This window comes from Lagenorhynchus albirostris, chromosome 1, assembly GCF_949774975.1.
Source record: "Lagenorhynchus albirostris chromosome 1, mLagAlb1.1, whole genome shotgun sequence".
Taxonomy (NCBI): Eukaryota; Metazoa; Chordata; class Mammalia; order Artiodactyla; family Delphinidae; genus Lagenorhynchus; species Lagenorhynchus albirostris.
The window spans coordinates 111661481-111685982 of NC_083095.1; the positions used below are offsets into that span (position 1 = coordinate 111661481).

A 24502-nucleotide genomic window follows, 5' to 3' on the forward strand; every position below is an offset into this window, starting at 1 on the left:
TATAACTGATTCATTTTGCTGTACACCTGCAACTAACACAACATTGTAAATCAACTATACTCCAATAAAATATTTTTTAAAATGTCATTTACAGGTTCATGTTTAAGATTGTTTTCTAATTGAAGAAAACTAAACCCTTGATATACTTGATCCCAAGTAGAAGAGTCATTAAATAAAGCAGCACATGTATCAGAGACCTTTAACCATTTGATTTTTTAAAAATAATCTTATTTTATAATAAATTTAGATTTACAGAGGAGTTGCAAATATAGTACAAAGCACTATTTGATTTTGAAAATCAGCCTCCTTGATCATGAATCAGCTGCTATCAGCCCACCATCATCCTTCCTGGGTCCCAGAGCCAGTTTTACCAGGTAAGAAGGTGCGGTCAAGTCTACTTTCCAGCTCGAGTAACGGATACCTCCATCCAACCTGATTTCACCTAAGTCCTGCATCTCCTCCACCAGCTACCCAATTCTAAAATGTCACTGCCAACAATTCTCCCAACTTTACTTCTCATGAAAAGGAAAGGAAAAAGGGAAATCAAAAAAGGGATAAGGAAAAAAGAAAAAGGGAAAGGAAAGGAGGTGATTTCAAGGCTTTAGAAAAATATAATCCACTTATTTCCTTTTTAAGAACAAATGACATAAATGACACCATGGGTCTAGGTTAGGAAACTTCAACTCTTAAAATAGTTTCAAAAAACATTACCTCAAAATTTCCTAAGAGACTAAGACTTGTTATAGGTGGAGCACTAGAACTCAGAAATGGTTTTTCATGAATATCTGGATCATCTTCAATGTTTAAACATGGTCGAGGACTATTTAAAAAAAGAACAAATCAGCAAATGGACATATTAACAACAGTATTTTCTAATTCACTTTTGTACAAATTAAATTAGGAGGATCTGATCAATTTTACTTAAACTACCATAATAAAAAATTAATGTAACCAAATTTTAAGATATGAAATATCTCATTTTAAATTCCTGATTAGATTTTATAATCTTTGTTATAATATTTGATAAAGAATATAAATAACATCCTAGGTTTCAAGGTGGAATTTATAACATATCACATAGCAGCATCTACTGAAAATATATAATATTGTAATGCAGTCTTCTATATCAATCTTCATTTTAAGTTAAAAATTAGAATACAAAGGCAAACTTATGTGACTAAGGAATATAATGAGAGTATTATTTGTCAACATGGAACAAATTGCCAAGGCTTTTTTGCAAAGGAGTATAAGACAAAGGAGGAGGTGAATGACCAGAAACAGACAAACCCACTTAAATGTTAAAACCAATGTAAGTGTTTTGTTTATCATAATGACCACTGTATAGTTAGTTACTCATCATCTTAATTTCTCCCTCACTCATCCTTAATAACTGTATGTGTGAAATCATCTTGAAAATGATAAACTGAAAAATGGGATTCCTGTTCAAAGTTTGATTTTCAGAGTCAACATTATTTACTGTGAAAGGCTAGAATTTTGTGCAAGATTATTTCATATACACTAATGAATTTTAAGATAAATACCTTCTAGATGATAAGCTTTTCAGATGCAGTAATGAAGAATCCAGATTAAAGCAACCTGATTGTGCCTTTCTTTGAGGAACCTAAGGTTAAAATAATCACTTGTTAGGTTTCAAAAGAATTTCAGAAGACTATAATTTTTTTCTTGAATTGACAGAACAATTTTCAAATGAAAGCTAAGCATATCTTAAAAAATAATAAAACTTCTCTCCTAACAGCTTATTAAAATCATGCTCTTTATTACATATTGTCCCTATGTCCTCATTTTATTAACTAGTTTGGAAAAAAAGATGATTAATAAAAGCACTTTTACTAGGTTTTTATTTTTTTCTTTTTTTGGCCAACCGCACTTCGGAATCTTAGTTCCCCAACCAGGGATTGAACCCTGGCCACAGCAGTGAAAGCGCTGAGTCTAAATCACTGGACCGCCATGGAATTCCCTCGGTTTTGATTTTTTAAGAACCAGAACCAGTTTTTTCTAAAACCAAATCTTACATGTAATCCCAACATATAATATAATAAGACTTTTACTTTTTTACTTTATATACTTCTGTATTGAGGGGGTAGGAATAAATGATTAATAGCTTTACAATAAAAGGGGGAAAAAAAGAATTAAATGGCGATGGGAGTCTGGGGTCCTGACAACTCTACTGTTCTTTTAACCATCCCTACCCGACTGCACATTTCCCAGAACCCTGGCTGGGGCTTCACAGAGAATAGGTTTGAAAAATACTACTGTGGATTTTTAACCACTATTGTATAACAAATTACATTTAAACCACCAACTAGCTAAAAATGATCTAAAAATGAAAGACCCAAGTGTAAATTAAAGGTAAAATCACATACAACATACCAGTTAGACGGATTTGTCTCTAGAATTAATGTTAAATATGTATAAAGTATCTGAGTGATTGGTCTAATTTGTGACTAAGAAACAGATGATACTGAAAGTCTAAAAAGTCTAAAAAACCTCAATATTTTTGAGAGTTGTACAAGCGCACCATTCTATATTTTGGAGTTAGAACTTAATGTGAAATCTTCAATCCAAATTCTCATGTCTTCAATTCAGGAAAGTTTTCTACTTTCATTTCTTCCAATACTGCATTTTCCTCATTCCATCTAGCCTTCCTTTTGGAATTTCTACTAGGCTTATACTGAACATCTCATTTTATCCTCCAGGGCTCTTTCATATTTTACCATTTCTCTTCCCTTCTGCACTTTATTCTAGGTGCTTTCTTAATACATGTCTATCCATTGACTAAATCTCTATTCAGCTGATTCCAGTCCACCATTTAATCCATGTGTATGTGTATGCGCACGTGTGTGTACACTTCAATTATATTTTTCATATTTTTGATTTCTATTTTTCCAATCCCACATGTTCTCTTATCTCAGTTCCCTGTCTTTATCTTCATTTATCTCTTGGAACATACATTCACTCATTCATTCATTTATTTATGTTAAAATCTTTATTGGAGTAATTGCTTTACAATGCTGTGTTAGTTTTTGCTGTATAACAAAGTGAATCAGCTATACATAAACATATAACCCCGTATCTCCTCCCTCTTGTATCTCCCTCCCTCCCACCCTCCCTATCCCACCCCTCTAGATGGACACAAAGCACCAAGATGATCTCCCTGTCTTGAAACATTTTAAAAAGAATTATTTCTGATTCTCTTTCAAGTTGCTCTGATAACAGGATTCCTAAATATGAATTTTCCCACTTCTTCTTGCTGATTCTTTTAAGGTGCTTTGTAATTTTAATTCCCCTGAGATCATCCTCAGTAAGAGTTATCTTCCATGAAAATAAATCCTTGGTGCCATGGGTGATAGATGTGGGATAGTTTCATGTTTTCTCATAGACAGCACAAATTCAGAACCCCCTAACCATGGGTGACTTAGGCTTAGGTCCAAATTCTTTTGGGGGCTTCTTTTCCCATCTACTCTATCCCTCCTATTGCACCCCTTAAGTAAATAGGTGATTTCTTTTCTCTTCTCCCATTTCTAGAATGGCAGTCCTCACCTGTTTCTGGCTTTATGGAGTTTGGTTTTAGGTCCCAGCTACGACCGGTATAGACCTGACTCCTGATCCAGCAGGAGCATTAAACCCTAGCACTATATTAGATTTAGATATCCTAGAAGGTCATAATTTGCCCCAAGTTAGTTTCGGAGATTTACCTTTCTTGCACTTACACTATATTATGTATTTAAAAGTTGTGTTATATTTTGTCCAGGATTTTTGTGTTTGGGAAGGAGGAAGGATCTTCTTGTATTAACTCAGTCCACCACATTGAACAGAAGTCTGTAGTGCTTTTTACACCAGCATGATGCTGTAAGTTTTTTCCTCATCACTTGGGCATTTTGAAAGCACCTCATACGTAGGTCAAACATTTGGGGTTATTTTAAATTGTTTAGAATTCAACTTCCCTAAAATAAACACCTAAGGTCCAAGTTACAAATTTAAAACTAAATCTCTTATTCAAGAATTAATTTTTGAAAATATGCTAGATATTGTATGCTTTGAGTTTACTTAAAAAAACTCACATAAAAACAAAAATTATGTCAATAGCAAAAATAAACATGTTTTTAGTTTACTAGGATATTGACTGCTTACCTCTGGTTTAACCGAAATGGCAGCTTTAGCGACTATCAAATGCTTACCAGGAATGATACTAATCATCTTCCCAACACTAAGGTAGACATTATCACCCATTTTTCAGATGAGGAAACTGAGGCTCAGAGAGACAATATTCCTCACCTAATGTCACACAGCTAGGGTGAAGTCAGCGTGATGCCAAAGCGAGGTTCTTAACCATCACACTCAGATCTATAAATTTATTAGTAAATGTAGAGTGGGGAAACGTCTCAAAATAAGACGATTAACTGTACAGGTCGCAAGTCAAAGACAGCCACAAATTTGATTCCCAGATGATTCAGCTGGTGGTGTCAACCAGCCACAGTACTATGATACAAATCTATTTAGAGAAAATCCACTTTACACTAAGTATTTTCTTTACATTAGTGAGAATTAATACGCTGGACAAAAGAATTTCAGAGAAATTTTATAATCCTAATACAATAAATTCATTTTTATTCATTTTTTCTGCCTTTTTCCATATTAACATTTAGCTATTAAATGTATCAAAAAATAAATGTTTTCCCACTAGAAATTTATTTTGAAGGTATTTAAATTTTTTCAATTAAAATTTGGATAAAGTGATTTGCAAACATTTTACATGTTTTGCAAGTCTAAACATAAAATAAGAGAAAAACACTTACAGGACTGGAAAGAAGAGGCAATCCAGTTCGAGGATGAAAGGCTCTGGTTGAGGTTCCATCCAAGGAATGAAAATTATGTTTCCGCCAGACACTTGAGTGTTTAAGTGGTATAGTTCTCTGCTAGGAAAAGATTTAGATTTTAATGGCAATATTTAAAATTTTTTTGTTTCTAGATTTATTCTTAACATCTACTGAGGTATTACATCCTTGGTGGTAAAGCTAACAACCTATATAACTATCTATACACACATATATATATACTTTAATCAAAAAACAGTGTTTAAGAGTTTTTTCTAAGTTGATGAATAAACTCAAATATTCTAAAAAAAGTATGTCCAAACACAATTGCCTTATCAACATATTTATCAAAACTCAGTCTGGGCTTCCCTGGTGGTGCAGTGGTTAAGAATCCGCCTGCCAATGCAGAGGACAAGGGGTTCAATCCCTGGCCCGGGAAGATCCCACATGCTGTGGAGCAACTAAGCCCATGCACAACTACTGAGCCTGTGCTATAGAGCCCACGAGCCACAACTACTGAAGCCCGTGCGCCTAGAGCCCGTGCTCTGCAACAAGAGAAGCCACCGCAATAAGAAGCCCTTGCACCTCAACCAAGAGTAGCTCCCGCTCACCACAGCTAGGGAAAGCTCACGCACAGCAATGAAGACCCAATACAGCCAAAAATAAAAACAAATAAATAAATAAGTTTGTTTTTAAAAAAAACAACTCAGTCTATCATCTAGTAAGCTAATATTCAATTCTTTTAATCTGTGAAAAAAAAAACTCACAGAAAAAAATTAGTAAAATATTCTAAAATATAAAACTATGTCAGTAGCAAGAGCCATTCTCAGAAAATATAATTTGGTACAGCATGATACAAAAATTTAAATGTGAATTTTAAAATATACTTAACACAGTCACAGTATCATGTTTTTGAAGTGATATAAGAAATAGACTAATTCTTAAGAATTTAAAATGGCAAATTTATACCCAGAAACAAAAAATGCATAAAAACACATGAATAAAAATCAGAGAAGAATAATTGGGGCCCTGGCTCTACCATTTACTAGCTTTATGACCTTGGGCAAGTTACTTAACCTCTCTGGGCCTAGAGTTCTCATTTGTAAACTGGAGTTAGTAATAGCGCCTAACCTCAGAGCGTAGTGAAAGGATTTAGTAAGCCAGCATGTATAAAACACTCAGAAGAGTGCCTGGGCATCCAGTAAATGCTATATAATTATATTTAAAGTAAGTGTACGAAAAAACAAATCTTAGTGGCTTGAAAAATACCATGGTCAAAGTAAGTCTCCCTATTAGGTACCAGAAAGGATCGTGAAAAGCTAGTATTCTTAAGGCCAGGGTAGGTTTTTGTGACAATTATAGTTTTAGGAAATTGGAAACTGTCATTTGATTAAACCCATGTGTTAGAAAGAGATCGTCTGTTGAAAAATATTAATTGGAAACATGGCATACTTTTAAGACTCTAATGTCCGGCAAAACTAATTTGTATGATAAAGAAGATGAATCAAGGTCATTCAGATTTGTATCGAGGCAGTTAAGTAGTTTTCCATATAACTGAGATATAAATTTGTGATACTTCTTGGAAAAATAAAGGAAATTTAAGCCTAGTAATAATTTTCTAAAGTTAAAAAGTGATTTGGTAGACAAATAAAATGGAACTAACTTAAATATCTTTGATTTAGGTAGTGCATTAAAAGCTTACAAAATGTTTAAAGATCTATAATTTGATTATCACCACAACTATAAGCAAAAGATATTCATCGTTCTTATTTTAAAATCGAGGAGACTGAGGGTTTTACAAGTTACGTGATTTATTCAGCTTCACTCAAGGACCAAATTGTCAGGACTGACACTTGGGTATTCTGACCAACAGCCCAGTGATTTCACTATAGGTATTCCTAGGCATAACACAATGGGCACACTGCTTGTACTAGGCCAGAGCTGCTGTCAAACAATACCTTAAGCTAATGATACAAGTTTCATTTCTGACTCTTATTTACTCTCCAGCAACTGTTCACAGTATTAAAATAAACAAAAAAAGGCAACAGGAAGAATTTACCTAGCATTTGCTCTGAAGTGGGCGGGTTATTTACAAGGATGTTTATTATATCAGACAGTGAGTTCTATAGATAATGGGCATCTTGGGCCTAACTAGATCTCCTGTAAACAAAGTTCAAACCATAACAAATGTTTGAGGATTACATTTGAAATGTTAGATATTACCTACCAATACCTCTTTATTTTTCAGGCGTTCACACGTAAACAAACAGTCTTTTATATTCTTCCTCTGAGAACAGTTTTGAGATTTTTCATCAACTGGATCTTCTTTCTTATCCTGTTCATTGTTTAATTGGTTTGGCTTTTTGCATTTGAAACCTTCACTATCTTTATTGAGGTAATTTTCTATACTATTAAGTTGAGTATTTTGTTCGCATGACTTAGGCTTTTTTGAGTCTTTATCTGAGCACTCATTTGCATGTTTGTTCAAATATCCAGACATTTCCAACACAGTAACATTTATTTTCGAGTCATTTTTTTTTGAATGATCAAACTGGTGATTGTTAAAAGATTCTGGATTATAATTTTCATTTATTATTATTTTGTCCTTATACTTATTTGTGCAAATCTGTTTGTCAATACTGTTACATTTTGAATACTGTTTATTGATTTCATTGTCAATTTCTTGTTCCTTAAATTGACACTCAGAAAGTGTGTTTTCCAATCTGATTGTGAAATCTGAGTTATCTTCTTTGCAAAGAGACATATTTGAAGGATTCATTAAACCAGTGGCTTTGTTCTGTGTCTCTTGAAATGTACTTTGGATTTCACTAGGATTGTTCTGATGCAGATTTCTTCTTGTTTGAGGTTTCAAAGAAGGCTTGACATTACTATTGCATTTAAAAGAACTAAAATGTTTATTAGGTGTTAAGTGTTTCCCTTCACTGATGTTATCTAACAAGGAAAATTTTGTATCAGAAATGGAAACAGAGGTGTCATCCTTGTTCTTCTTCAACAAATTTCTGTCTTCATAGGAACTCCTAAACACTTTAGAAGGAACTGAACTGGAGTCCTGAATGTTGAATGATTGCCGGGGCATGTGAGGTGCTGTTGGATCAATGTGCTCCAAGTGCTGAGCAATCCTTGCAATGACATCTTGCCGCTCCTGGAGTAAAGAGCTTATCAAAGGATTAATCTCACCAACAGACTGATCAGAATGAAGACCATTAGAAATGCAAGTGTCACTTCGAGGAGTTTCTGGTTTTACTCGAATTTTCCCTTCATTGGTGTCTTCTGAGGAGGTGAGCGCTGGATTACCAAAAGAAATGGAGAACGTTTCTTTACATTTTCTCACATTTTCATTTTCTTGTGAAACCCGGAAAAGCTTTGAATTAAGTGAACTAGATTCTTGTGTATTAAGTGGATGTCCAGAAACATGTGAAGTGCTTGGATCACAATGAATCAAATGCTGAGCTATTCTTGCAATAACTTCTTGTCGCTCCTGAATTAAAGAGCCTATTAAAGGATTAGTCTCACCAACTGACTGCCAGGAACTCTGGCGGCTAGATTCACTAGAATCAATCACTGAAAATGATTTTAAAGTTCGCACTGATGTTTCATGTGACTTTTTATCTCCTATACCACTGAAGCCCAGAATATTGCCTTGAGATGTTCCATAGTCAGATTTACCACTAGTGCCCGGATATAGTTTGACATTTTTGACAGCTGCAGTATATTCTGGAGTTGTGCCATTTTTTGCATGTAATATTATGCTTTCGGGTGCCATGGTCCAAGTTTGTTTGCTACACAGACGCTGTGAACTGTTTGTACTACATTGCTCTGCTTCAGTAGAATTTCGGTGCTGATGGGTTTTAAGTTCATGGTCTTGAACTCTTTTCTCAAAAAGGCCAATATTAGTGTGAATACTACAGGTCAAAACTGGATAATTAGATTGTCTGGGCAAGGACTGAACACTGACTTTCAAGGCCACATTGTGAGACACATTGGGAACAGGAAACACATGTTCAATTGGAGTTTGTGAAAAATTCCACTGTAGGTCTACATCAGCAGCACTGATTCTAGAATCACACAGAAAAAAATGGAATCAGTGGATTATAAAACATATCATTATTATGTTATTTAAAAAATGTTAAACAGTCATATACTTACCTTTGTTTGCATTAATTACTATTGAGATTTTATTTTAACCTACTTTACCATGCATGTCATTCTAACAAAACCAACATAAATAGATTATACCTGGAATAGAGACCATCTTCTTTTTAAGAACACCATTCTATTAAAGCATTAAAGCTCAAAAATACTATAATTTAAAATTTGTTGTCAAAACAGAAAAAAGGACTTTCCATTTACTACTAAATAAATGGATTCAGCTAATTCTGTTGCGCATGGTGATTAAGAGATACTCTCTATCTCACGGCCACCTGCCTAAAGAGACAGTTAAGACAGTTGTTCAGCAGCCTGTGTGTTTATAATTTTCAGGATCTAAAAATTAAGTCTACCATTATGGAAATTCAGCAACCCAGAAAGTTTTTCCACTTTATTTATAATGGTGGTACATTCTCATTGTTAGTTCTGTAAAGTAAGCTAAAAAGTTCTCTGAAAACTATTCTACACCAGATTTAACCCAAGAAGCAAAATGCATATTGAGTCATATCTAAATTTCTCCAACTTGTTTTGAAAAACAAGTAAAGTTTTTAATTTTTAATTTCAGTAAATTTTGTCCACTTATATTTAGAAATGAAGGATATAAACTGCCTAAAAGGTAAAATGTCATTCAGTAGCTAACCACTGTAGCTGAATACACATTGTCCTTTTTCTGCCCTAGACATACCTGTAAATAATATTTCGTGGAATAGCACCATGAGAAACACTCAGCCAAGCACTTAATTGAGAAAAAAACACAAATGAGCGGACAGCCAATAGGAGAGTCTTCTCTTCAATAAATCGATCGCCACTCCTAAGGGAAGTAAAAAAGCATCATCTAAATGTCAACAAGTACAAAATGGCTAAATTTTAGAAAGATAAAAGCTGAAATAAACATATCACTCAGGACATGTGCTTTCAAGAGTATAAGAGTGCATTTACCAGTGTCATTTGAAGTCACATAAGTACTAAATATGTAAATTTTACTACATAAATAGAGGGACTCAAAGATATGATATATTATTAAAATAATTTATAGAAAGTAATGGAAAACCTGATTTACAAAGGACAACTTCAAACTCAGTTCAACTTACTGTCGAGGAACTGGCTCCAATATCCATCTTTCTAATAATAACGCATCTTGCTTAATTGCAGGATCATTTAGATCAATCCCTTCTGTGGTGGGCCCATCGTCACTGTAGCAGCAATCTGGTAGTAGCATCACTTCCACCATGATTGGAAGGTTATTCTTCCACAATAATGCGACCTCAGACCTAGTTCGTCGGGCTTGGCGACACTTGGAGAAGATGGAGATAAGCAAAATGGCTCAAGAGCCCACCCAATTTTATATTTAAATTTGAAAAATATAATTGTAAAGTAGACATCTGTATGAAAATGAGTTGCCTATTGCAGGGCTCAGCTCAGGCTTGTCTGCCTATTTAGGTTTCCTCATTAAACAATGCATCAGCACTAGGAGCTCTAGAGTGTGGGGATTAGTAGCAAAGAACAATTATGATGCAAATTTTCTCCGGGGAGGATATCTTTGCTCTATTTTGCGGAAAAAGAACTGCCATGCCCAATGTCTGACAGGCCGCAAGATGGCCCAGCCTCGCCTCATTTGTTAATTACATCATCATTAATTAGAGGAAAGATTCATTCTAAGATCAAAATATTAAAAACTCATTTTCATTAAACACTCAAAGTAGACAACATTTTTAGAAGTTTAAAATTTTGGACTACAGTTAAGAGACTAACTGGGAGGAAAATCCTTACAGCAAATTATACGCTACATATCAAAATAAATATTTTTAACAGTATTCTACAAAAACATTAATGATAGCAAAAAGTATCCTCCCATTAAAAAGGGGAGGGATATAAGAGGGAAAGTGATTAATGTGGGGAAAATAATTATGAACATCAATCTATTAAATAAACAAGAACACAAAGTTGATGAACCGGGGCTGAGACTAAAACTAAAGAAAAGCTAATTCATAGTAACAAAGATAATCTTAAATCTGGTGTGTGTGGAGGCAGGTATGAAACTGGCTGCCCACCTGCCTGCTGATGGAAAAGCCTTTTAGAGCCTTGTTCACAGCCAAAATTATTAGCTGCAGTTCAGGATTAGTACCTTTTCTTTATGTTGTGACCAATTTTATACTTAAATGTGAACATTATAATTGTGATTTAACAAAGTCAATGACAGAATTTAAACAGGTTTATATAAAAGATAAAAAACATTCAAAACACAGTTCTCACCTGGGCCAGCTTATCACTACATTCATGTTTGCTAGTTACTGGGTAACAGGACTGTGCTGGAGGGCAATGGAAACTTTCCGTCCGACCTTTAACAGAACATTCAGGTGTTCGTCCTTCTGTTATTAACAAGGCCAGAGAGACCAAGAACTCCTCTGCATCATATTCAAAATATTCATCCAGACTATCTGGTATCAAAAAAAAGAAAGAAAGATGGGTCCTTGCTTTAAGGTATTCTTGACAAGAACTCTTGTTTTTTTAACATCTGTATTGGAGTATAACTGCTTTACAAGAACTCATTTTTTTATGTCTAAAATAACTAATACCATAGCCCAAATTCAAGTATATTCACTAACAAAGAGTGAAAAGAGAATAAAAGTGAGGCAATTAAAATACAATAAACTCTTGGTACTTCCCTGGTGGCGCAGTGGTTAAGAATCCGCCTGTCAGTGCAGGGGACATGGGTTCGAGCCTTGGTGCGGGAAGATCCCACATGCCACGGAGCAACGAAGCCCGTGCGCCACAACTACTGAGCCTGTGCTCTAGAGCCATTGTGCCACAACTACCGTGAGCCACAAGTACTGAAGCCCACGCTCCTAGAGCCCGTGCTCTGCAATAAGAGAAGCCACTGCAATGAGAAGCCCGAGCACCGCAATGAAGAGTAGCCCCCCCTCACCGCAACTAGAGAAAGCCCGTACGCAGAAACGAAGACCCAACACAGCCAAAATAAATAAATAAACAAACTTATTTAAAAAACCCAATAAACTCTTAATTCACAAGGTACAGAAGTCAGATGATGATGGATAATTCAAAATTTCATTTAAGACAAAGCCGGTTAAAATTACGGCATAAAATTGTTTTTATGTAAACTTCAATTAAAATGTTTAAGATTTAGGAGTACATTTATAATCTTTTAGATAATGATATTTTTGGACATCAAATACAATAGTTTTCACACACAAAACTTCGCCAATAGCCAAAAGGTCAAAATGTCTTATTAGGTCATATAAATATTTTCAGCTAAGACGTTTTATTACTGTTATTAAATATTAGAAAAAGAGGCAGATACAAATGTATGTTTCTCCCTTTCTCTCCCTCTCCCTTCCTTAACTAGTTCCTTGTTCTTAGAGCCCTAATTCTGTGATGTGGACACTCACAGCCACAGGGTCCTTCTCTTTCCTTGCTATGCAGTGGTAGTAGTTTCAGAGGAAGAAATTTTATAATTATCCAACAGGAGATGCAGGCCTGTATTGCAATATAGGAAGTGTGATATTTTTTGGTTACTAGGCAGTTCCAAACAATCTAACCTGCAGATGTTTCACTTAGATATATTAAATTAAATTTTTTTCACAAGTCCTCCAATTTTAAAAGCATGGTTAGTCTTTAAAACTGTTAACCTGCTATGCAGGTTGAACATGCATGCATGTGTACATGCACACACGAAATTCAATTTATAGTGCAAACTTGAAAAGGTTGCTTTCTCTTATCTCTGCCAGCTAAGCAACACATATTTTAAGTGCCTAGCACACTGTAGTAGGTGACAAGGGGACACAAAGTTGTACGGCACATAGCTAATAGTTTCAGAGGATTTGATTCAGGGACGATTTTTTAAAACAATAGAACACTGAAGCATATAATAAATTCCAAAGAAGTTCAGATAACAGTGGTAAAATTTTGCCAAAGAGGTAGATGTTAAGCTGAACCATGAGAGAGAAAGTGCAACTTGAGCGGAGCATTTGTACAAAAACAGTGTAGAAAAGGCAGGACTGGAGCCTGATTGTGAATAGCCTTGAAGAGTATGACGACGAGTGCCTATTTCTAGCCTCAGGAAGGCCTTACCAGGAAAAGAAGGAGTCTTGAGAGCCAACTTGATTGAGCTGGTATTTTAAGACCATTCAGTCCCTAAAATGACCATTTGCAATATATAAAATAACAGCCAGCACTTAGTAATGTTGTTAGGCATTGCCAGTTCTCACTACTTTCTATACATTAACTCATTTACTCCTCAAAGCACCTCTAGAAGGGACTATTACCACCATTTTTATAGATAACCGAAGCATAGAGAGGTTAAATAACTTGCCCAAGATCACCCAGCTAGGAAGTTGCAAAGTTGAAATTTGAACCTACACAAGTCTGGTTCTAGAATCTGAGTCCCTAACTACCCCACACATGCTTCCTTTCACTGTGGCTACAAATTTTGCCTTTATATACTTTAATAGACATTTGTAAAAATATAAATAATATGTATTCAACATATATTTTAACAATATATTTTGGAATATTGTGGTACAGGATTTGTTTCCAGGAAAAGGACCATAATTTATAATAATGTGCCAAACTGGGGGAAAAAAAGAGGTCTCAACTTTCAACTTTCCTCCAGGAACCAATTAGGTCATAAGCCAAGGGTCTCCTGTGGTCTCCTGGGACTCACTGAGTTAAACCATGGTGTCCTTCAGAGGAAGCAAAAGACATAAAAACAAATCCATTCAGACCTTTCTCTGATGGTTCTGTGGGTTTTCAAGGCTAGCTCAGGCTTGCCATGGGCTGGCTACATGGGATGATTTTAGCTCCCGGGAGATTTCTCTGGGCTCATCCTTTTCCCTCTCTCGGACTGTGGGGTAATCCTGCAGAGCTAAGAATTGTGGCAGAGCAGTGGCTCTTACACTATGGAAAGCTGAATGATGTCAAGATGTCAGTTACTCCATGTGAGTACCAAGGATGGTTCACAGCCTAAGTAATGTCTCATATATATTTGGCAGTATTTTTTTAAAATTATAATTTATCTCCAAAACCCTAGCAGGATATCCATTGACAGATGAATGGATAAAGAAGACGTGGTACATATATAATACCATGGAATATTACTGAGCCATTAAAAAGAAAGAAATAATGCCACCTGCAGCAACATGGATGGACCTGGAGATATCATACTAAGTGAAGTTAAGTCAGAGAGAGAAAGACAAATATCATATGATATCACTTATATGCGGAATCTAAGAAAAAAATGATACAAATGAACTTACTTACAAAACAGAAACAGACTTAGAGAATGAATTTATGGTTACCTGGGGGAAGGGTGGGAAGGGGGAATGAATTTATGGTTACTGGGGGGAAGGGTGGGGAGGGGGATAGATTGGGAGTTTGGAATTGACATGTACACACTGTTATATTTAAAATAGATAATTAACAAGGAGCTACTGTAAAAAAATAAAAAACAACCCTATCAGGAAATGGCTTACTCATATACTAGAAATTACCAAGTTTAAAGTGATAAAAATTAAACTGTTATACACTGTAAAGCAACTATACTCCAATAAAAATTTTAAAGAACTGTTACGTGATGACAACCTTTAGGAACTTGTCAGGAAAAATTTATGAGTGTCTGAATTTTAATAAATGAGAATACTAAATCACAGTAGTCATTAGAAAAGTTGCATTATTAAAATTTTGATGCTTTCAATCTCTAAAACCTCTGCCATAGCGCAGAGTTTACTGTAATAAAGAATATGACTAAGGAACTGGGAAATTTTATGTCATACTAAAGAAAATTCATTAGATCCGACGATACTTTGAGGACATAGCTTACTCAAGAAATAAGGTATAATTTTTGGGTCTCTGAAAACAATTTACTCTTTACAAAAACAAAAAGTGCTGCAAATCTAGACAAATACGGGCTGCTAAGGCTTACCTACTAGCTATACATTTTAAAAGAGATAAATTATTTGATGTAAAATATAACTTTGAAAAGAACAGAAAGGATGTTATAAATTGTCACAGGCTATCAATGACAATTGACAGTGGGAATTAATCAATCAAATCATAGTCCCTCTGCCCCCAAAACCTCAATGAGGATAGTGCTTACACCACAGTCGGACTAGAAGCCATGACCAGACTAGCTCCTTTTTTGTGGCACACTCTTCTGGCTCCGGAGTTCAGCCATCTTAAAGTTCTTCATCTGTTCTCTCCAACAAAAGAGGTTAATAATTTGGCCACTGGGAAAACCTTAAATAATCAGAATGACCCATAGGTGAAACAGACTAACTTGGGAAGTAAATTCTTCATCACCAAGGCACAAACAGACTGATAAACAATTGCCAGGGGTGTGGTTGAAGGGATTTAGCTGTCAAGTGGAAACTGAATTAGACTTGCAGTGGTTCTTTCAACCTTGAGAGTCTATGAATCTCTGTTCTTCAGAAGTACTTCATAAAAAACCTAGGGGAGAGACCAGAACCACCACTTCCTTCTTGGGAGGCCCTAACCAGGAGCCCCTCTCAATCAGAACTCATCATAAACACTTAATGGTGGTGCCTCTGGATCCTTGATTTAAAACAAAAACCTAGGATACTTCAAAGCTCTGTCTCAAGGAAACAGAATAAGGTCCTTCCTACCATTGGGCTGCTGTATATACTGTTCAATGTACTTCTAAAGCCTGCCAAGGTAGTAGATTGCACCCCCCTCATATATGGAATAAAATGGCAAGAGAAGCATGAGAACCCCTGGGGGATTGCCAAAAAGAAAGTTTCTCTAAAAATAACGTCCTTTCAAACGTATGATGGACAATCTAATAATACGAATAAAAATTATTCCATGAATTTATTCCAATGAAATAATAGAACAAGTACACAGAGATGAATGTTGAAGGATATTTATTAAAATGTTTATACCAGTCAAAAATAATTGTAATCAATCTAAATGTCCAACAAAAAGGGACTGGTTAAATATACTGTGGTACAGTTTTATCTAAAATAATGATATAGATCTACTTTTGACAAGGAAAGATTATCTACATCATAAGTGAAACACAACTCTCAAAAGAATGTTATGATCATGTGTTTGTGGAATTACACATGCATAGAAAGATATACATGCAACAAAATATTATCAGTCCTATAAAGCAAACACACAAACACATAAACTAAATTTTAAATAAATTACTATTCTCTGACTGGCATTAGATAAATGATAAAGCCTATTAACTGAAAAATAATATGTAAATAAAAGAATTACATAGTGTCATATATTTTAATTAGTTATTGTTTTGTAAAACCCCTGCTAAGGAGATCATAGTCTGGTTACTCAGTAGAGGAATTTGTGAAGACACACGTAAGTAACAGCACACTGGTTCTGGTGTTGAAAAATTAGAACTTAGCAGTTTGAAACACTTTTCTGCTTTGCTTTGCTTTCTTTTTTTCTCTTTATAAATAATCTTTTAAAAATAATTAGGTAAGAACTAGCACCTCAAACTGATAATATGAGAAACATATGGATGAATCTGAGAAAGGGTGTTAAGAATTAGTAGAAGAGGTTATGCTCAGAGAATTGGACTCTCAGTTGATATTACCAGTATGTAGGTATGAAGATGGTGCTAAGTGCCATGCTATAATTGCAAAAATTGAGAATAATTATGTAAATGCTTTATACTAACTGTTGAGGGATGGCTTTTCTGAGCAGATAACATTTAATTAAGCCAAGGTCTGAACAAGGAACAAGCAATTCAAAAATCAGAGGAAAGAGCATTCTGAGCAGAGGGTCTAAGGTGACAATAAAGGAGTAATGTCCCAGGAACTAAAAGGTGAGTAAGGCTGGAATGGCAGTAGCAGAGAGGGAAAGTGGTAAGAACTATAGTTTAGAATGGTGGGCAGGGACTACATCACACAGGATTTTGAAGCTAGGGCAAGGAGTTCAGATTTTATCCTAAATGCAATGGGAAGTCACTGGAGGGTTTTAACTAGAGAAGTGACACGATCTGATTTACTTTTTTAAATGATCGCTCTGACTGCTATGTTGATAACAGAATAGGGGAAAAAGAATCAGAGTAGGTATACTAGTTAGGAGGTTGTTGTTTTCCAGGGTTGGGGATATAGTTTTGGGAATCATTGGCATTTGGATAGTATTTAGAGTGAAGAGTTACCTAGAAGCATGTAGAGGGTATTCATGACAAAGGCCAGAGGCACTCTAAGAAGTAGAGATCTGTTAGAAGATGATGAACCAGCAAAAGGAGCTGGTATATGTCAAGTATGGTATCACGGAAGCTGCGAGAAAAAAAATGTTTCATGGAGGGCATGGCCAATGGTCTTAAACACTAGTGAGGTTTAATAAAATATAAACAAAGAAATGACCACTGTATTTGACAATAAGGAAGTCATTGGTGACTTTGACAATAGCGATCTCAGTAGGTGGTGATGATGGAAGATTAGATGTGACATACATTGTCAATTATTCTGAAGGGTACAGATGATAAATACAAAAGCCTACTTTCCTAGTCCTCTCTTAACACAATGGCAATTCATGTATCACAATATAAGTATTACACATGCAAAATCATCACTCATACAAAATTGTCGCCAAATCCCAAAAGGGAATAAGAGAAGTTCCCTTCTAAGTCTATGGTACAGGGGCAGGAGATTCTCCCTCTTTATGGTCCTAAAATCCAGTGACTGAACAAGTCACTAACTTGTTCTTCAAATTTCTCTTGAAATTAAACCTTCCTTTTTAACCTCGAAACAGTTACCAAGTTAGATTCCTATTACTTTACACATAAATTACACCACCAGTCTCCTAGCTATGGTCTAGGACTCTAGGCCCTTTTTTATTCATCTTGCACCCTGATGCAGATTAATCTTCCCGAAAGCCATTCCATCACATTCCTCAAAGTTTTTCTGTTTGTTGTTTGTTTGTTTTACTGGCTCCCTAACTTCCTATTAAACCCAGTGTGAACTCTTAAGCCTGACATTAGGGCCAGCGCCACTGTACAGAGGTAGCTACTCTGGCTGGGCATTGCCAGATTCTGATGTGAACACTGCCTCTTGAAGTTATACACTGAGGTGACCCTGCTTAAGACTCCACCCACCTCTGGTTCTTAATCTCATCTTTTACTGCTCTCTGTGTTCTACCCAAACTGCTGTCTATACCACGCTCTACTCATTTCTCACCCTGTACCACTGCTTTTTCTTTCTGTACTGCTAACTTTAGCCAACCCTCTCCCAACTGCAGGCACTTCCAGAGTTACACTAACCCATCCATTTCTTTATAAAAATATTCTTAATATTTCATAGATGTTTATCTCCTAATGGGTTAAGTTCTACATACACTGAAATATTTTTGGTTTCTCATTTATATGTTCCAATCTCATAGGTATGTGTTGAGTGTTTCTGTTTTAAGTGAGAATTGTAAAGGACCTTAGAAATCATGTGGCCTAATCTACCTTACTTCCAGATGAAGAGAGTAAGGTAAAAAGACATTAACTTTCTTGCTTAAAGTTGTATGCAGTATGCATACTGGAGAAATCCAGGTTTCTTCATTCCTAGTGCAACTTGACTTATACACCATGAGAAGTCTTTAAGCAGAGAATAAAAGACAAAGCTGACTTTAATGACAAGTGCAAAAAATAGTGGCTGTGGCTATAAATGAAAGCAACTTTATATCTGTACTATTTTATTAATACTAGTGACACATAAATATTTCCACTGTCAGAAGAGTACCTTCAAACACAAAAATATTCTGTTTTTGTTAGCCAACAACAAAGCTTAAACTGAATTTAAAAAAATCCTCAGCACTCTATTATGAAAAAGGCAAGTGATCTGTAAACAAACTTATCATGGACTGACTTTAAAAGCTTTCTAGACGTGTGTGGTTTAAATTCAACCAAGTATTTCTGCTGTACATCTACAGTAACCACCAAAATTCAAAATTATGATTAAAACAATGAATATTCTGAGGTTCTATCTGAAAAAGAAAGTCATGTGTATGTTTTTATAATAATCTAGCTCTTTGAAAATTGGCTATAAATTTTAATTGTCACGTAATACAAACATTCAGTTAAACAAAGATGATCATTATCATCTTGAGTTGTGGAGTGTTTTATCAAGTGCTTCCTCATCTTAATTCTCATGATGTAGCATAAAGTAATAGTTAAGAACATGAACTCTGAGGTCAGGCAAACAGTTCTGTTACTTGCTAGTTGTTTGGCTTTGTACAAGTTATAGCGATACAACCTCTCTTTGCCTTAGTTTTTAAAAAATCTATTAAATGGCAATAATAGTAGTATTGACCTTCAGAGGGTAGTTAATAGGTTGCTATTTGTAAAATATTTAGAATATTGCCTGGCACATAGTGAGCACCATACTGTTTCTTTTTTCTTTTATTTTCCATCTAACGTTTCTTAAATTTAAAATAAAATAGGGACTTCCCTGGTGGTGCAGTGGTTAAGAATCCTCCTGCCAATGCAGGGGACACGGGTTCGAGCCCTGGTCCAGGAAGACCCCACTTGCTGCGGATCAACTGAGCCTGCAAGCCACAACTACTGAAGCCCACACGCCTAGAGGCCATGCTCCACAACAAGAGAAGCCACCACAATGAAAAGCCTGCACACTGCAAGGAAGACCCAACACAGCCATAAATAAATAAATAAATTTATTTTACAAAATGAAATAAAACAAAAATAAATGCTAAGGCATAGGTTTTTCTCTCATTTTACAGATGAAAAAACTAAATTTGTAAAATCATTTGCCCAAGGTCACAAACAGTATCAGTAAGTAGAGAACCATCTGTAGGAGCCCACTTTCCACTACCAATAGTTCTTAATAATTCTCAATTATGAAAGTTCATTCTTATTTTTCATTTCACACAAAAAAGACTCATTTTTAGGGTAGAGGTTACCCTACCAACTCAGGGCATAGATTCTAGAAATCTCCTCAGATAGACATATCTTCAAGGATTCCTGGTATTAAAAGAATTTGGACAGCTACTCCTTTCTATCCTTATGTCTCCCAAGTTTAAAGATTTCTCAATTTAGATATCATGGAAAAGGTCTGGATCATGCAGTTCCAGAAAGAGCAAGAGGATATCCCACTTAAAAACATTATCCTTATAATGCTTGGCAAAACTGTACAATTACATCTGCTTATAAATAAAATGTTTCAATGTTCTGTTTTGTGCATTCAAAACCACTTAGAGTTAATTAAAACCAAACTTGGTCCCTCTGTCATCAAAGAAAAATAAGCAGCTTCTGTGGGCAAAACTACAGGGGATAAGTTAAAAAGTGGGGCGAGGTGGGGGGAGTCTTGGCTTTTGTATAGAATTCAGGAGTAAGAACTCAAAGGAACCTTCAAGAGTATGTATTTTCATTAATCTATAGATGAAGAAATTGGACTTCAGAGAGTAAAGTGACAGCTCAGACACACAGAGCAATATAATGGTAACGTGAGGCCTTAAATCAAGATCTCCTATGTATATAAAATGTTAAAAATCTGAGGACTTATTTCCAAGTCTCATCCAGGGTGCCTACCTAAACTCTACTCCCCAATTAGTCCAATTCCAATTCTGGCTCAGGAAAGAATAATGGATGGAGACTCAGCCTCAGGTATTTGTTGGCTTAGCATCAAGATCATTCTTACAGCTCATTCTGTATTGGTTATCCAGCCTGTGAATGCTGATTCTGGTCCTTACTGTAAAACATCTTGATGTTTAATTCCCAATCTCTGTTTTCCTTTGAATTCTAACTGGACTTCCCAGTTTACATGGTTACTATTCTGCAATCTTGACAGAATTTTCTTTGTTTCTCTGCTCATGCAACCACTCTGAACCCTGTCTTTCACCACTGAGACATGAGGTGCTTACCTATCTCAGGACTGTTTCCTCAATATCTATTATATCTGATAGGGATTCCTATATGCCATGGCTACCCAAACTAAACCTGACACTTTGAAAGCTGCAAAAGAAGAGTTGTGAATGAGTTGGAAAACCAAAGGGGGAAGGGAAACGGGTTAAAAACCTTAACTAAGGAGTACACTGTTACAAACTGTGTATTTTCCAATGGAGAAACTGAAAATCTGCCAACTTTTTTCTAGTCCCTGATTTCAGTTAAATTTCAACTCAGGCGGGAAGCAGACACAGAGGGAAATCCTCTCATAAGCTTCATGTGTTCCTACTGCAATTCTTAATCTACTCTAATGGCCGATTGTCTCTAATTAGATTATAAACTCTAGGCATGCAGGAGCCAGGTCTAACACATCCATCATTCTATTACCAGTGCCTAGGACAGTGCCTGGCGTATAGGAGATGCTCAATGAATACATAAGCAAAATGAAAGAGTGGTTAAAGTGTAGTTATTTAACTAATTAATAAGATCTCAGTTGCAGATCAACTTGAGATCTATGTTAAAGTATGACCAACTCTGAAGAATTCAGGTATTATAGGACAAGTGACCTCAGATTATTAGCCCTCTAACAAATGGCAGATTGAAGGTGCCAGGACATCAGGCAATGCACAAGAAGTTCTTTTAGCTTTTATTTTACTACGTTTTTTTAAAAACAGAATTTAACTTATTCACACTGACATTTTAATAAAGAGTTGTTAAAACACACACACACACACACACACACACACACCCCACTAAAATGATTATATTCATGTATGTTCCTGGGCCTCAATCATCAGTATCTCAAGAGAATTTGTTTCCTACATTCCAATTTGACAGCCAGTTCTGCCATCTGATAGTGTATTCTCTAAAATGTTGAAAGCAGGTAATTTTTGAGGGTCAGATCTTACAGATATCTTCACACTAAATCTCAGAGAAACCAAAGGAAAAGCCTTGGCTAATTCTCTAATCACTAATTCTCTATCGTTAACAATTAGCACAACTAGTATAACCAATGGAAATGGACTAAAGGAAGGCAGGCTTAGTGATCTGACGGGTGAGAATTAGGACTTTCAATTATTTTCAATGCTCCAAAATGTTTCTTAAATTTTTCTAAAACTGCTCATGTTTGTAGACATTCTAACAGGCTCAGAACTGGTGTTTTGAAATTTTCATATATATACACAAAAATTTAATTATTGTGAACAAAATCAATACAAAATATTCATTCCATCATTCTTAGATATTTTAAGATTAATAGTATTTTCTAAAGCACTTTGAACTTCTTGAAACAAGGATCTAAATAACATTAAAAGACAAACAGTTCTAGTTCTAAAACTAAAAAAGAACATAAGAGAATTCTGGAAGCATAGAAGGTGCTCCTTTGATATGAGCTATGACAAGCCTGTGTACTCAGAACTCAGCCCATACTGAGTTCCTATGTTCCCTAAATTACTTACAGTCAAGTAATAAGTACTAACCCTTTTCCCACCTTTGCAAATATTGCATAATAAAAAACAGCAATCACCTACCAATTTGAATTTGTTTACCACAACTATTAAATAAATTACAGTAACAAAAAATACAATGCTATGTAGTTTTTTAAAACACTATCGTAGACTATATTAAAACTTTAAAAAAGGCGTATATTTTATGCCATTTAAACTGCTCAGATGATTATATTATAGGTTAAAAGCTTGCATAACAAAGAAATATGGCATTTATGATTAGTATTTACATATCTTCCATCAAAATAATTTTTAACTAACAGTGCTACATAGGCATAACACAAAAGAAACAACTCTTTATAGTAAAACAATTGGTGAGTTCATTAAAAAAAATTCAATCTAATTTATGCAATACTTACTACTGAATTTTTCACCCAGTTGTTAGCAGATAGATATTGTCTAGGCACAGAAGAGTAAATAGAGTTCACCAGAAGCCAAGGAAGGTAAAGCTTGTACTTCACACAATTCTGCAAGGCGACTCTCTTCCCAGAGGACTGTAATTGGCTGCCGTAACAGACATCTTTTCCTCTACAATCCGAATTCCCAACTACACAAAGCCTCTAATATGTAAGTGCCATCCACATTCCCCTCCTGGCTCCTTACCAATTCAACCACAGTAATTTGGTTGGAGATAAGGAAAGTTTTAAAGAAAACAATCAGAAAAGAATAGAAGGATAAGTAACTAAGAATTGTGATCAAAATAAAGAGAAAAAAAGGAGGAAAGGGACAGGGAGAAACAAAATAGACAAAGAAGAAAGAATAAACAAGAAAATAAGATGGGGTGGGGGGGGAAATATAAAAGGAAAAATAAAGTATACAGAGTAAGAGTAGAGTTAGAGGAAGCTGAACAGATGAGGGAGGGAAAAACTTTTCAGGGGAGCCATCACTTTCTGTTCTAATTGTTCCTTAGACTCTTTTCCTAAACTCCCATCTTTCAAACATTGCAAAGTAGGCTTCCCTGTCTTCTCACACATGTTCTACTAGCACCCCTAAAAGGAGCTCCAAATTTGTTAGGTAGTTGTATACCCATTGATTAAAAACATTTTAAAGTAGAAAAGGCCAATTCAATCTGGATTTCAGTTCACAATAGTGTTCAAAAGGTACAGAGCTTCAATTTAGTGAGCATAAAATATTAACTGTAACCTAGGCAAGTTGCTGTCTTAATTATTTCTCTGGTAACTAAGAGATGATTTATTGTTTGATAACCATATTGCTTATAATAATTTTTCTGTTGGTTTTAGATAAATGATCTTAAAGATTAATTTTTCTAAAGGACACATAATAAGCCAAAATTATAACTGTGAATTTTAAACCTGAAATATTAAAATTTTATGTTCTTCTATAGAACTGTGATGGTTCTAAACTGTGGCCTAACTTCGAGGAAAAAATTGGCTTTATGATCAAGTAGATGTAAATTCAAATACTGAGTGAATCTAGGCAAATTAAAATAATTCTTTGAGAAATTTCTGAGAAAAAAAAGACTCTGCCCTTTGATCTCTGGCATATACTGCTATGGTAGGAATTATCAAATTAAATTTCAGTTATTATTTAACCTTAAACAGCAAACCTCATGTAGTTGACAAATATTTATTTATTTATTGACAAATATTTAAAAACCCACTATAAATTCACTGCTCTTTATGGTCAGGAGACATTCTTAGTAAAGTTTTCATACAAAGGGCCAGAATATAAATTAATTATTGATTTCAGGCTGTATTTCCTTCATAATGTATTTGATCCAAGGAATGCTATGAAGCATAAAACCTTCCCATCTCCAGAAATGAAATGAGGTTATATACAACATAACTGATGGTCAAAGTGAAAATTAAAATTCATGTAAAGATCTAAAAATAAAATTAACCTTTAATAACTATTTCGTAACTGCAATACGTAAAACATTCACTGCAGAATTTGATTTTACTGTTTTCACAAAGACAGTAGGATCCAGTGAGGACAGTCCTGGGCAAGTTCAGGCATGTCACTTAATTTCTTCATTTATACAATGATAATGGTAAGTGTCAGGGGAGAAAGGAACTTCTTCCCTTTACCTGGGTTGGGTCTCTGTACACAGGGAGAACAGGACTTTACCACAACTCTTATCTTCC

General features: G+C 35.1%; 1 protein-coding gene across 11 annotated transcripts in view; it reads right to left on the minus strand.

Annotated features, from left to right (window-relative positions):
* ATOSA (atos homolog A) overlaps nt 1-24502 on the minus strand; it is an 87941-nt gene that overhangs the window by 13508 nt on the left and 49931 nt on the right. For 6 of the 11 annotated variants that reach the window (XR_009540716.1, XM_060150240.1, XM_060150231.1 and 3 more), the window contains 7 exons: nt 11256-11440; nt 10094-10296; nt 9688-9813; nt 7063-8911; nt 4818-4937; nt 1542-1621; nt 712-820 (listed from right to left, as the gene is read on the minus strand). Coding sequence is in view for 9 of the 11 variants with exons in the window: in XM_060150240.1 (XP_060006223.1) it covers nt 712-820; nt 1542-1621; nt 4818-4937; nt 7063-8911; nt 9688-9813; nt 10094-10296; nt 11256-11440 (2672 nt within the window). In the remaining 2 variants the exon portion in view is untranslated. Of the gene's footprint in view, nt 1-711; nt 821-1541; nt 1622-4817; nt 4938-7062; nt 8912-9687; nt 9814-10093; nt 10297-11255; nt 11441-24502 lie in introns of those variants that run through there. The other 5 variants (XR_009540718.1, XM_060150257.1, XM_060150188.1 and 2 more) reach the window with 3 other exon arrangements.